Source organism: Procambarus clarkii, chromosome 41 (assembly GCF_040958095.1).
Source record: "Procambarus clarkii isolate CNS0578487 chromosome 41, FALCON_Pclarkii_2.0, whole genome shotgun sequence".
NCBI classification, from domain to species: Eukaryota; Metazoa; Arthropoda; class Malacostraca; order Decapoda; family Cambaridae; genus Procambarus; species Procambarus clarkii.
Window position 1 is genome coordinate 28729571 of NC_091190.1, and position 15733 is coordinate 28745303.

The window sequence follows — 15733 nt, forward strand, 5'->3', positions numbered from 1 at the left end:
GCCACTTTTTACTAAACAAACACGTTGTATGAGGCATCACGTTGTATTAGGTTGTATGCGTTCAAATACGTCAAAAACAAACTTGAATAAAACAGATCAAGTGTTTTATTGATTTAACGAAATAGTGCTATACTGACTGTATTCACTTTGTGACGTTCATGTGACGTTAACCATCCTCTAAGGGTTAAGAACTTCTTTTCCAGGAATATGTTATGATGCAAGATAATTATTTTAACAAGTTATCCCATTTCGCAGATATACACACTGAAGGAGGAGGTGCTGTTGAGGGAGGAGACCTGGAGACCATCTCCCTGTGATGTTTATATCTTCATGCTGATGGAGGGAGACACGTTCATCCATCATGCTGATGTCAGCCATTATCACGTGTCCACCGCCAACCATCAGTCCCCCCACGCCCTCTGGAACTACCACGCCTACTACATACTTCTTCTCTTCCGCTCTGGAAACGCCACTCTCAATCCCTCAAATGTAGCAAAACTTTACAACTTGAGGAAAACTGAGAAATTACTGATCTTACAGCAACGAGAGAATCATCTGGTGGCATGGACCCACCAGCTGTATTCCACCTCGACAAAACTAACCTTTCTTGACACCTGGAGGGACGGAAAATTCCAAAGAGGCGGGACTCTCTTCCCGGAGAAGCTGGTTGATATGCAAGGAGCTGTCTTACGTGTGGCCACGTTTGATCATCCTCCGAGCGTTGTCTACGTCCGTGACGACCACCAGAGCGTCGTCGGCCGCCTGGGAGTTGACGTACAGATTGTGAAAACACTTGCAAGGGCTAGAAACTTTTCAATCGAATATATTGAAATTAGCCCTGATGAGATGTGGGGATTTGAGCTTCCGAACGGCACTTGGGTCGGCCTGGTTGGGAAGGTGTTCTATGAGTTGGCAGACATTGGCACATGTAATCTGTTCATAGAATTATACAGGTGGAAACAGCTTGATTACTCAACTCCTTATAACTTCGACCGCGGCTGCTTCGTGGCTCCCGCCCCCAAGCCACTGTCCAGTTGGAAGTCTCCTGTGATGCCATTCACTTGGGACACGTGGAGCTCTGTGGTCGTGGCTCTGGGAGTGGGCGGTGGCCTCCTGTATCTTGTGGCCACTCTCAGCCACAGTCCAGAGTCAGCAGACTTCCGAAGTCTGTCTTATGATTACCTTTACATCCTGGGCGCCTTAACAATGCACTCCCTTAAAATTGTACCATTGAACGCACCGATGCGCGTGTACATGGGGTTTGTGTGGCTGTTTGGTCTCATCGTCGCTACAGCTTACTCTGCCAATTTGGTGGCTTTTTTATCCTTCACTCCAATGTCAACACCAATCGACACATTAGATCAACTATCAAAAAGCAGCCTGCAGATTGGCAGTCACGCCTTCTGGCAGACACAGTTTTCTGAGTCCACAGACCCAATTATTCGTGGCTTTGCTGACAATTTAGTAACTAATGTAGACCTTCACTCTCTCTTTGATGCTGTCAAAGATGGGAAATTTTCCCTGATCGAAAACAAGCAATATTTAGAGCTGGAGATTGGCTCACGCTTCACGTATGGTAGTCACACCTTTATTCGCGTTGTGTCCGAGTGCCTTCTTACTTACAGCATCGGCCTCGGCTTCCAGAAGAACTCCCCTTTAAAGTCTTATTTCGACGGCCTCATCTTGCAGTTGTTTGAGTCTGGAATGATATACAAGTGGCAGAAGGAAGTTGTGGCATACTTCAGGGCCCAATACGCCAGCAGGCGACCCACTGATCAGGAGGACTCACGTACCAGGCCCCTTAACTTGACCCACCTCCAAGGCGTGTTCCATGTGCTGGGCATTGGATGCCTTGCCTCGGCATTACTTTTGGTGCTAGAAATAATCGGCACCACACGAACACACCGGAACACTTTCTCGACAGCTAACAATCTTATCAGGTAATTCCTTGAATGTGGTAGTTCTTAAAGTGTTAGACAAATTTATCAACATTTGCGTATTCTATGTGTCTATAATAAGTAGTTCACAACCGAGAGTTCCCGCTGAAGGTAAATAATTATGTGCCTATATATATATATATATATATATATATATATATATATATATATATATATATATATATATATATATATATATATATATATATATATATATATATATATATATATATATATATATATATATATATATATATATATATATATATATATATATGCGTCTTGGTAGCAGTTTTGTAGCTACTTACAGCAATTATTTGTGGCTAAAGCAGAAAAGCATACATTTGTACACCAATGCTCATGAAAAATTACCATGTATTACCTTTGGATAAATTAGATTTGATAAATCTTTTGTTTGTTTTCAAAGTATATGTAGCATCAAACATATAACAAAAATAAAATAACGTAACACATTCTCAGTGTAACACGGGGAGGGTGTTCTCGAACTTATCTATCCTTCTTTCCCCCCCTCTACCCGTATTCTTACTTTTTGTTCTCTACAAGGGACTCCAAAACTTTTACTAAAGCCGACTCCACGCCACGTGGTCCTAAGACGATTGACCGACTTAGGATTCTACAACCCGTATGACGTGACCTAGGCTTTGAGCAAAACCCTAGAGTCGCCTCCGCCGCCACCACCAGACCAGTAACACTGAGCAATGATCGAGGTCTGGATCGATCATGCTAATAAATCAACCTTGGGGCTTGATCCCCACTAGTAACAGATGACCTTGGAAACTTAGAGTGTGGAATTAATTACACGGGAATGATGAATTCCGACTCGATGTTAGAATCGGCGCCCAATCCAACTCTGCCTCATGTGGACCACGTGACCAGGACAAGTTCACATACTGTACATATAACAAATACATGGAAATAATAAAAATGCAAAATATTAACTAATTAATTTATTAAAAGAAAACTAAAACAAAATCTAAATATGTTCACTCCCTGTCACTTTAACACTCCCTACTTGACCTGAACGGCAATGAATTGACTATCCCTATAAGGACTCATAAAGCAACTCTACCTTGGGCGACCAGCTCTAGATGTTGGGGGCTGGTCTTGGGAGAGAGGTAAGATGGTTGACCTCTCCCAGTTGATCTGGCGTCCACACTGATCTCTCCTCGTCTGGTCTTCCCCAGACTAGAGCATTGTATTGTTCCGCATCGCTTACCAAGTTACTTAGCCAGGTTTAAGTTATAACAATTAACCTCTGTTGTACTTAATTGATCCAGACTGGTTGAATTATTTTACTGAAGTTAAATTACACAAGCATCTAACGGCAGAGCTGTTCCCGTTCCCCAAAATATTTAATTGAACTTTGAGAAATAGTGGACATGTCAACTCTGATGACCTATGACCGCCGGTCACTCGCGCCTTACAACTTAGATCTGATTCGTGACGTCACTGATGGTGACTTAACTCAATAATTAGAATACTCTTGATATTGTACCCAGTAATATTATACAATACAATTTTAATACAAAATGAATAAAGGCTAATTTCTCTAAATTACTGAATACTATAGAATGGTTCATTATACGAAGCTATGAACAAGGCGTCGATTATTTTCACCGCGAATTCCCTAGGGGTCAGGTCCCGGGTCACCACGCGGGCCCAGCTTCCCATTCTCTTTTGTCGATAAACCACTCTGGATAATTCTTACAACCAGCCTAGTTTGTTACATCAGGATAAATATTTTTTTAGAAGTTAACCCCAAAATCTTTTATAAAAAACTTTTTATTTTTTTTTATAAAAAAATTTTTTGGGGAAGTGGGTAGTACAAGATACAGTGGGAGTTTGAAGCAGAAGGTAGGAAACTATGAGGTTAAAATTAGATACTTTTTGGTTTTACTTCTGAATAGGGCATAGGTTGGAATTTTTTTTAATTCATTAGGGAATGAGTTCCAAAGATTTGGGCCCTTTTATTTGCATGGAGTGTTTGCACAGATTTAATTTAATAACTCCTAGTTTAATTTAATAATTCCGAATTTAATAACAATTGTGTCGCAGGACGAACAGGCAGTGTACATATACATGTTGGGCTTATATAGAGATTTCCTCCAAGGACGAACTACTAAACTTCCCCAAGATGAAACCACAACTCCTGGATTTACTGCTGGGTGAACAAGGGTCCCGCTAGTACAGTTGGGTTCGTTCTCGACTCACACTCCAGAATCCCGGGCAGGACAGAGATGGTTGGGCGCATTTCCTATCACCTAATGCCCCTGTCCACCTAGCAATAAGTAGATACTCAGGGAGTTGGTCAGCTTGTTGTGGGGTTGCCTCCTGGGCGGGGTCAGTAATTCGACCTGGAGGGGGGGGGGGTGGGACCTTGATATAAGCCTAACGGGTATGAATACATTCTGCTGCCTGTCCCCCGACACGTTGAATTAAAGGGTATTATATGATAGGAAACGTCCCCAACAACTTCTGTCCTATTTATTGTTACATAAACAAAGGCATTAGTTGTAAAGAAACGTGTCCAAACGTGTTGTCCTGCCTGGGAACTAACCTGTGACCATTCCATTGTTACCAGCATGAAGAAACCAAGGAATCTACACTTGATGACATCTAAAGTAGGGGAAAAGTTTTATAATTTGGTCGACATTTTTCTACATTGCTTGAGAAAATGGTGATCTGCAGTGCAGTGATTAGCTCACTCGGCTCACAGTCGATTGGTCTCGGGTTAGTTTCCCGAGCAGGACAAGCTTGACGTCTAACCACGTTTTTTTTCATCTGATGCCTCTGTTTAGCGGTAAATATGTACCCGGAAATTAGTCAACTGTTGTGGGTTGAATTCTGGAGAAGGTCAGTCGCTACCCTAGGGGGTGACCTAGGTAAGGTGAGCCAAATACATGAAATATAAACAATTGCTGACTGTAACGATGCATTCTTCAAAAAATATTTTTCTACAATTTATATTTCAATAGTATATAATTAATACCAGTTCTACTACAGTTGTATGTATTGACCAAGAGGTAAAATGTACAGTCATCTACTACCGCAGGCCTCCTACTGACATCCCTACAATACCTCACGAAGTCACCTGACAATGCTTCACGTCTTATGAGTAAGACCAACGTTGAATATGGGAAGTCCACATAAGGCAGAATCTGTTGGCATGTGCCACATCCACTGGTGAGCCCAAGGGAAGCCCTCTCCTAGTTATATACTCTCACTTGACTCTCCTCCAACTCTCAGTTTATTAAGGGAACTAGCCAGGAATACTTATTTTCTCTCAAGGGTTAGCACGTCCGCAGAGACAAGAGGGAAAATATTTTATTCTAAAAGAACTATGACATTTAATAAACGAAAATACAATGGGACCAAATGAGGATGACATCTTAAATTTACTCTTCAACTCTCCACCTGAAACTTATCACCTGAACAAGGTCAAATATCGTAATTCATATATAAACACTTTCTCTGCTGTTAGAACAAGCTCTCGTAAAATATATACATCACGAATATGCCTGCAAAGTCAACTACGATATGTAAACAACTCATCTTTCTTTCTGGCGATGACGCTCTAGAGTCATTATATTTGTCTTATCTATCTAGCACATGTCACTTCATAAAGTCAATAGGTATCACTTGGGGTCACCGCTTTAAGAGCACTGAGTTGAAATAACTCTAAAAGGCTCTTACCTTGCATGGTTCGGGGCGTCGGGCGTGTTTATGTGTCGTCTGCTGCGACACACTGGGGGCCGCCCCCTCCCTAGATGATCTTCTCATACACTTGGCTGTCTTCAGTGACTACTTTCCTGACTTGACGTGTGAGCGTTAATCACAGGTGTCCGTCTCACTGACACACCTTCCAAATTCCTCTATAGACGAGGACCTCCTGTGGGTTGCTTCGACTTTCCCCAGCTATAAACATCAGCTGTTCGGCTCCTTGACCCTGTACACGTCGCCCTCTGGTACACGACGGTGGTTATGTCCGTCGTCACTTTCCTGCCGTTTCTTGCCCTGTCTTGTCACAGTTCACAGGACGCTTTCCATCCATTGCAAGTAGAATTTCAGCTGCAAAAGTTGACGAACGCTGAAACGCACCAGCCACCCTTCTCAGCCACACACTCTTAGCCAATCACGGGCCCCCACCTTCAATCACGTCACAGCCCAGCCTCTTCCTATTGGCAACGGTGACGTCATCCTTGTACCTCCTGTGTAGTGATCCTTGCCGTCATTTTCGCAAATCTTCAAGACATAATGTGAGACCACAGTGATTTCACCATAAGGGTTTATCCACATACAATAACTTGCTCCTCAAAATAAATAAAATATATTATATGCCTGTACAGAAGAATGTACAGGTTCAGTTTAGTTCATTTATTATGCACCCCATACCCTTCTTGTGGACCATTACCTTGAGGTGCTTCTGGGGCTTAGCGTCCCCACGGCCCGGTCGTCGACCAGGCTGTTGGAAAGGGTTACAGAGGAACATAATGGGCTCAGGGACTGAACCCCACAATTCATTTAGCTAAGCTAGTTACAATCTTGATGAGCTAGCTACAAAATTCAATGCACATCGTCACATCAACAATGGGCTCGAGACCGACCATTAGTATAGTTTCTAAATTAAGTAATACAGTTTCTAAATGTCGAGAGTTAGTTCATAATTTCAGTCCGTCCTCCAAAAATGGCGAGGTAAATGTAACAGCACAAATTAGTGCAATTATGTACTATTCATATCAGTCAGGAATTGTACTTATTTCCACTTAGTATTAAATCGTACTGTCAAATATATTGTGAATATTTGAGTTTACCTGAAAATCTGAATATAAAAACCACAACCTCACACAATATATATGTTTGTCCTGCACACCGCCCCCCATCCAGTGGGCAGCGGTGGATTGGTTACGATCACTCAGTTACTACCTACAGTTAGCAAACTGGTGATATTTGGCTAAGTTTTCAGGCAGCATTTCATTTTGAATGAAATATTTACACATCTCTTGAACATTTGTCATAGGGTTGTCTCTGAATTCACGTATTTTTTCGCACTCCATCACGGAGTGAAAGTTTAGATTTAATTATTATTATTCGTTTCCACATTATTCGGGGGTGCGAATAATTTTGTTTGTTTGGAAAATTTGTATCAAGTTTGGAGACTTGTACACATTTCAGTGCAAGAAGCAAGGCAAATAGTTCTGTCTGAAGGGTAGAGGCCCAGTTGTTTATACGGACTACCCACTCAAAATATAAGCCATCGCCCATTGTCAGGACAACTGCGCTTCCAGCTGCACCCGTGGGGCAGTGTTGGGAACCATCAGTGTACCATCAGAGAGAGAATGCACACTGTACTCCCCCCCCCTCATATAGTCTAGAGCAGCTGCACAAATGCAGATGTACCTAAATCTGTTATTAAAAACAAAACAAAAATGCTCTGTGGACAGAGCATCAGTATGGCTTAAACGTTGAGCTTTACCTCTAGAAGAAGCTTGGCCTGATCTCTACTTTGCCTCTTCGGGAGGAAAAGAAGGGATTAAAATTGAAAAGGGTGCCATCTCCCACGGTGCCGTTGTTGTCTCTCTTGTGCCACGAGGTTGGTGCTGGCTGGGTGCCACGGGAGATGGTGCTGGCTGGGTGCCACGAGGTTGGTGTTGGCTGGGTGCCACGGGAGATGGTGCTGGCTGGGTGCCACGGGAGATGGTGCTGGGTGGGTGCCATGGGAGATGGTGCTGGCAGGGTGCCACGGGAGATGGTGCTGGCTGGGTGCCACGGGAGATGGTGCTGGCTGGGTGCCACGGGAGATGGTGCTGGCTGGGTGCCACGGGAGATGGTGCTGGCTGAGTGCCACGGGAGATGGTGCTGGCTGGGTGCCACGGGAGATGGTGCTGGCTGGGTGCCACGGGAGATGGTGCTGGCTGGGTGCCACGGGAGATGGTGCTGGCTGAGTGCCACGGGAGATGGTGCTGGCTGGGTGCCACGGGAGATGGTGCTGGCTGGGTGCCACGGGAGATGGTGCTGGCTGGGTGCCACGGGAGATGGTGCTGGGTAGGTGCCACGGGAGATGGTGCTGGCTGGGTGCCACGGGAGATGGTGCTGGCTGGGTGCCACGGGAGATGGTGCTGGCTGGGTGCCACGGGAGATGGTGCTGGCTGGGTGCCACGGGAGATGGTGCTGGCTGGGTGCCACGGGAGATGGTGCTGGGGGGGAGGGGGTGAACTCGGGGTATATAACAGGGCTCCTGGCCCAGTTGAAATATCATATAGACCACAGTTGGCACTGCCGTCATGTTGTTCCTCCTCATATATATATATATATATATATATATATATATATATATATATATATATATATATATATATATATAATATATATATATATATATATATATATATATATATATATATATAAAATATATATACATATGCATATATATAATATATATGTATAATAAAACAGTTACAATAATATAAAGGGGTGGTAGGAGGAGAGAGTTTATACATGTGGGAGCCTCGCAAGGCCTCCCCCTCCCCAGGTGCTTGTCAGCCTGTAAAATGTGGTTGGACAAGTGGCCAGCAGTCAGTGTTGCAAGGCCTCTGACGTCACAGGCTTCAGGCTATTGAGGTCACACCTCAGCAGTTCAAGCAGAGCAGACTTAGAGTGAGGACCTGTGGTTGACGATTATCCTGTGTTTCTGTCATAAACCAAGACGTAGAGCATTGGTGTTATCTCCTATCCTTGCCAACCATGCCTGCCACCACCCACAACAAGCAAACGAAATCAAGGCGTAAGAAACATGCCACATACTCTCTTCTTGGAAGCTGAGGTCACATACCCCCCTCTTCTTGGAAGCTACAAACACAACCAGAGGTGGTAACAGATGTCAATTTTCCGACTTTCTGTTGCCAGGTGTCTGGCAGGGATCTTATCTATGGAGACGAGAAGGTGTATCTGAACGGTGTCAACATCGCCTGGAACAACTACGGCAACGACTTTGGCAACGGCGTCTACGACGGTACTCTGGAGACCTGGGTGCAGGAGATTGGCAGCGCCGGTGGCAACTCCATCCGTGAGTTCTTGTTCCATGTTCTACCATGATAGGAGACTCCTCGTGGTTTGTCGTGTGTCTGATGAACATTTAAGTTTTGTACAAACTATTCGCACATTTAGTACTTAATACAACGCTTCAGAAGCAAATATCGAGCAGTTGCCGGATGTTGACAAGGACCCAAGGGCAGCAACTTCAACCAGCAAATTTATTGACACATGAATCAAAACATATATTTATATCTCTTATCTTCTTTATTACTTTTAATGTTTAACCTGCCCCTAACTGCATATATGCGTATGAACTCAAGAATACCTGCTTTAACCACCATCATTCTATTCTCACTTGTAAGATTTTTCATCATAATATTCTAGCATTGGATCCGTCAACTTTAAACTGAAAGTCTAGATGTGACTCCTGAGGAAGGACCTGCTTAGCTAACACGCTAAGTGTAGTAAACAGCTCATTCCCCATTCTGGAGATCATAGAAAAAATGACTAGGCACGAGCAAACGCCAAGACCTCAGAAGTTTGAAATCCCTTGCACTAGGCCGTCGACCTTCGTAAATCGCTGGAGCGAATCTAACGAGTAGGTCACGGGTTCTCACAACATTTTATTATGTTGTGTGGTGCTATGAATTCAGCTCGAATCTCATGAAGCAGTCTCAAATGGAAAGCGATAATAATTTCAGGCAACATGGCAGAACATATATAAATCATACATAGCGTGCAAGACGTTAACTAATATTTCTCCGGGAACTTGTATATCGGAAAGCGCAAGCAGTACACTTCCCAAATCACCTACGTGTCATCGGGCAGCCGGCCATCAGGCGGTGCCCTCGGCTGAGACATCTTATCCGGCACCCTATAAACAAACTCCTTCACCCGCGACACCCAGACAGTGAACGAGCACCACGGGATCGAAAGCACCCGGGCATCCCGATAAGGGCCCAACACCGGACCCTCACAGGGCACGACCCCAGCAGCCGGGACTAGGCTTCCCCCAGACCGGGACAATGAAGGAGGGGAAGCCGCAGGGGATGTAGGGGCGGCATCGACCCCACCACAAGGTACAGGAGCCGAGGCCCCCCCGGCGCACATCTTTCCGCAACACCACGACGAGGTCCTGAGCATCAGGGGCAACCACCCCACTGCAGAGATCTAACAGCAGGTGACTCAGGAGGGAGGGGGGGGGGGGGGGGAAGAGGTAGCAACTCCGGAGCCCCTCACAGCACCATCATCCATGGCGGGGGACGCCAGCTGAGCACCATACTCCCCTACCTCCTCCCAAGGCACACCTCAAAGGGGAGACACACTCCGAGCCCGCCGAGAACGTTTCGGGACAGGCCGCACCACACCACTCCCAGCAGGCCCCACAGCAGGCACAGCCACCATCTTCACATCCACACAGGTCACACCAGCACCGTCCGAAGAGTCCACATCACCCACACTGTCTACATCATCCAGGGAAACAGCCTCAGAGCACCGACGCGCATGCTTCTGCAAAGGGACGGAAAGAGCAGAACTACAGTCGCCAACACACACAGGCACGGCAGGCACCTCCTCCTGCCGAAGCACCCCCTCCAATACAGCAGAACCTGCGTCCCCGGGAGCCGGTATCACATCCACAGGCGGGGGCGGGACAAACCTCCACCGGGACATTCTGCACTACACGCAGCTCAAGCGACGGCTCAACACCCACACACACCGGCTCAACAACCCCAGGGGCCACAGCAGTCACTAGGCGTGTCGCACGGGCCGTAGAACTCGCCTCAACAGGTGGAGCAGCAGACAGGCAATCAGGCGCCTCAGGCACAGCACCCACTCCGTCCTCAAAACCGTCCGAACGCAACAGGGGCGGAAAATCCTCCGCACGAAAAACATGCATCCTACCAGTTGCTCCCACGTCGCACGCTGCAGCCAGATGACCCTCGTGACAACACTGATAACAGGTGCGCGGTTGACCCCGGTACAGGCAGTGGTGTGTGTAACCCAACACGGACATCGACGACGGTACACTACACTTCAGCGATATCGTCAGGGTGCGGGAGTCGTCAAGCATACCAACACAGTGCCCGGCAACGACCTTGTTCTAACGAACACTTAACACTGTCACAAATCGTTCAAAACAGGAGGTCAAGAAGTCGTCCTGAAATTCGAAGGGGGCACCATGCACCACCACAGACGCCAAGGTGACACTAAGATTCACTACCTTAACAGAACCAGCAGTATCAGGGAGAGGGTAAACACGCGCCTCACACCGCTCGAGAAACGCCTGAAAGGCAGCCTGGAGGCGGAACTTGACCACAGCACGGTTGCCCTGAAGCAGCTGGACGCCCACCAGGTCCGACAGCTGCACCTGAAGCACGTCCACCAGGGCGACACCAACCAACAGATGGTCCACCGGCACCGTAAATGCCAGACCAGCCGACAATGTCCTCTTCACTGGAGGGCGAGAAGTCCCCATGGCTAAGTCAAACGTCACCCTGTCAGTGGCAAACCACCACCAGCTGGGCAAACCAGCAATCACCCAACGTAAACACTAGCCAGGAGCGGAGAGACCTCAGGAACGTCCGACCAGGCCTGTGGTCACCAAGCAACTCCATTACCAGTATCACCCAGACAAAATTTTTACATGTTATTGGTTTAAAAATCAGTTACATAAAAAATGTAATCAATTGTAACTTCAGTAGGATGGACTACGGTATGCAGCGACAATGAATTTCCTTTTACATTGTTGATTAAGGAAAACTTACAATTGTTTACGTTTGTGAGACTGGATGATAGTTTTCCCCGTAAAACTAATGTTGGTTCTGCCTTTATTTTTTACTTTGATATACAGAGTGTTCATGTGAACCATTATGAAGATTCGAATCCCAGTATTCGGTATGCACATTAATTAAAAATAAATGAACTCATAAATCATTTAAAATAAAAATTCAGCCATAACATTTTTAATTTATCTTGAAGTTTGTTTTATGTGACGTCAATATTCTTAAGTTTGTCTAAGTTAAAATATGAATACTTTATCCTGTATATTGCAAAGCAATTTAGCCTAATTTTGTTGGTAAACTGGTGGCAGGTATATGGGTGCATGTGGAGGGTGACAACACCCCGAACTATGACGACAACGGCTTCGTCACCGCCTGCGACAGGACTGGTGACTTCGAGAACAATGTTCTCTCGCTGCTGGACGCTGCACTGGAGAACAACGTGCTGGTGGACTTTTGCATGTGGAACGGCGCCATCCTCAGGAACCAGAAAACCATCGATATGATATATATGACGACGCCAAGCTTGACTCATACATAGAGAACTGTCTCACTGTGAGTAATAATTTGGATTTCTTTTAGAGAAACCATACATAAGTGTGCTCATTGTGACTATCTGTTAATGCATTCACTGGTAAAGTTATAATTTCGTGGTAAATTCATCTAAGTCTTAGAATACCAATGTCTACTATATTTTTCATTTACAGCCTCTGATGGAGAAGATCAAGGGGCACCCCGCTCTCGGGTCATACGAGGCCATGAACGAGCCGGAGGGATTATTGAAGATGGGTGGCATTGGCAGGAGTTTGCTCGTTCAGAGCGGTATCATGTCGACCAGATATTAGTGGTATTAAGTCTTATCCAGGAGACGAAGAAAGACAGTGTCTTCTTGAGATGTAACAGACTTACTACACAAGACCACATTGGCTAGCTTGCTATATAGGCTGAAGACCCACGTTGTATCTAAAAAAATAAAAATAAATCCAACCCTGGCACTACTATCCATGGGATATAATTGGCCTATAGTTGTTTCCTATTGCGTTTTGATCGACTAACTTTATTTAAGACTGGTAAAAAAAATTACTATAGTGAATTTACATGTTTCAATTTTGTTTATTTATTTCTCAGCCCCTACTCATCCCGTTGTCGGTAACGGACCCCATACTCATCCCGTGGGCGGTACTTGGACCCCATAACTATCCCGTGGGCGGTACTTGGACCCCATAACTATCCCGTGGGCGGTACTTGGACCCCATAACTATCCCGTGTTGTACTTGGACCCCATACCCATCGTATGGGTGGTACTTGGACCCCATAACCATCCTGTGGGCTATAATGGACCAACTCGTCCTCTCCCATAATATACCGCATTTTGACATTTTGATATTACATGGTTTATTACATTATATTTATTGTAATGCTTTATTACATTACATTTATTACATAATAGCAGCTAACAAACATTCACGTTTTCTATGCGTGGTCGATTGGTTAGGTTCAGTTCGAGCGTTTTAGCATACACTTTTCTGTCCGTTGTTGTAACTCTAGAGGAAGGATTGGTCTGGCATTAGGCTACTGTAGTGACCCGAGCACTGCAGTCTTATTAAGAGTTTGTATAATACAGAGACTTTTGTCATCTCTAGATCTTGTATTTTCCCTTTTACACTGAAAAGTCGATTTTATTTGCGTGTTGCTTCACTGATGTCTGAAGTCTTACAGGTGGAGACCAACAGCGACCCGTGCTACGACACAACCAACATGGATTCTCATGGCGCCGGCTGGGCTGGTAATAACATCCCCATGGAGAGGTGCGTTGAAAGACGGATATGGGGGGTTCTCTTATACAACCAGATTTCTTCATATCATGCATAAAATAACGATTCAAATAAGTTTATTGTACCTCTCCCAGGAACAGGGGGACAGAGAGGTACAGGAGACAGAGAGAAGGACATGAGGACAGAGATAGGGACAGGGGAACAGAGAGAGGGACAGGGGGACAGAGATGGACAGGGGGACATAGAGGGACAGGGGGACAGAGAGTGACAGGGGGACAGAGAGTGACAGGGGGACAGAGAGGAACAGGGGGACAGAGAGAGAGAGACAGGGGGAACAGAGAGAGGGACAATGGGACAGAGAGGGACAGGGAAACAGAGAGAGGGAAAGGGGGGACAGAGAGAGGGACAATGGGACAGAGAGGGACAGGGGGACAGAGAGATGGAAAGGGGGACAGAGAGTGGAACTGGGGGACAGGGGGAAAGGGAGGGGGACAGAGGACAGAAAGAGTGGGCAGGGGGACAGAGAGAGGGACAGGGACAGAGACAGAGAAGAACAGGGGCAGAGGGACAGGAACAGAGGGACAGGGACCGGGTCAGAGAGGGGGACAAGGGGACAGAAAGAGGGACAGGGGACAGAAAGGACGGACAGGGGGACAGAAAGGGGGACAGAGAGAGGGACAGGAGGACAGAGATAGGGACAGGGGAACAGAAAGAAAGGACAGGGGGACAGAGAGAGGGACAGGGGGACAGAGAGACGGACAGGGGGAACAGAGAGGGAGAGAAGGACAGGGGAACAGGGAGTGGGACAGAAAGAGGGGACAAGGGAACAAAGAGAGGGACAGGGGACAGAGAGAGGGACATGGGGACAGAGATAGGGACAGGGGAACAGAAAGGTACAGGAGACAGAGAGAAGGACATGAGGACAGAGATAGAGACAGAGGAACAGAGAAAGGGACCGGGGGACAGAGATGGACAGGGGGACATAGAGGGACAAGGGGACAGAGAGTGACAGTGGAGACAGAGAGTGACAGGGGGACAGAGAGTGACAAGGGGACAGAGAGAGGAACAGGAGGACAGAGAGGAACAGGGGGACAGAGAGAGAGACAGAGGGACAGAGAGAGGGACAGGGGGACAGAGAGAGGGACAATGTGACAGAGAGATGGAAAGGGGGGGACAGAGAGAGGGACAATGGGACAGAGAGGGACAGGGGAACAGAAAGATGGAAAGGGGGACAGAGAGTGGGACCGGGGGACAGGGGGAAAGGGAGGGGGGACAGAGGACAGAAAGAGTGGGCAAGGTGACAGAGAGAGGGACAGGGACAGAGACAGAGGGACAGGAACAGAGGGACTGGGACCGGGTCAGAGAGAGGGACAGGGGGACAGAAAGAGGGACAGGGGACAGAAAGGGGGGACAGAGAGAGGGACAGGGGGACAGAGACAGGGACAGGGGAACAGAAAGAGCAGACAGGGGGACAGAGAGGGACAGGGGGACAGAGAGACGGACAGGGGAACAGAGAGGGACTGGAGGGACAGAGAGAAGGACAGGGGAACAGGGAGTGGGACAGAAAGAGGGGACAAGGGAACAAAGAGAGGGACAGAGGGGGACAGGGGACAGAGAGAGGGACAAGGGAACAGAGAGAGGGACCGGGGGACAGAGATGGACATAGAGGAACAGGGGACAGAGAGTGACAGGGGGGACAGAGAGTGACAGGGGGACAGAGAGTGACAGGGGGACAGAGAGAGGAACAGGAGGACAGAGAGGAACAGGGGGACAGAGAGAGACAGGGGGGACAGAGAGAGGGACAATGGGACATAGAGGGACAGGGGAACAGAGAGATGGAAAGGGGGGACAGAGAGAGGGACAGAGAGAGAGACAATGGGACAGAGAGATGGAAAGGGGGACAGAGAGTGGGACCGGGGGACAGGGGGAAAGGGAGGGAGGACAGAGGACAGAAAATGTGGGCAGGGGGACAAAGAGAGGGACAGGGGGACAAAGATGGACAGGGGGACAGAGAGGGGGACTGGAGGAAAGGGGGGGAGATGTATGAAGGGGAATGTTTGCGAGAGATGGAGAAGGGGTATTTAGAACGGTAAGTTAGAGAGGGGGGCAACTAAGGCGCATCATTGAAAAGCAAATGAGCATCATTGCAATAGCAGGAGCCACACACATCTTCAACCTGCGTTGTTGA

At 47.0% G+C, this 15733-nt stretch overlaps 1 protein-coding gene and 1 pseudogene across 1 annotated transcript; both read left to right on the forward strand.

Moving 5' to 3' along the window:
* The first annotated feature begins 260 nt into the window (after window positions 1-260).
* On the forward strand, window positions 261-2011 carry LOC123761248 (glutamate receptor ionotropic, delta-1-like). The gene has a single exon (XM_045747192.2). It carries the CDS (start codon window positions 331-333, stop codon window positions 1942-1944), a length of 1614 nt encoding a protein of 537 aa, XP_045603148.1. The 5' UTR covers window positions 261-330; the 3' UTR covers window positions 1945-2011.
* Window positions 2012-5091: 3080 nt separating this feature from the next.
* LOC123761170 (mannan endo-1,4-beta-mannosidase-like) lies at window positions 5092-12717 on the forward strand (annotated as a pseudogene).
* The last annotated feature ends 3016 nt before the right edge of the window (window positions 12718-15733 follow it).

Excerpts from the sequence above, each read along its gene's own strand:
- LOC123761248 (XM_045747192.2), top strand. The coding sequence starts at position 331 with ATGCTGATGGAGGGAGACACGTTCATCCATCATGCTGATGTCAGCCAT.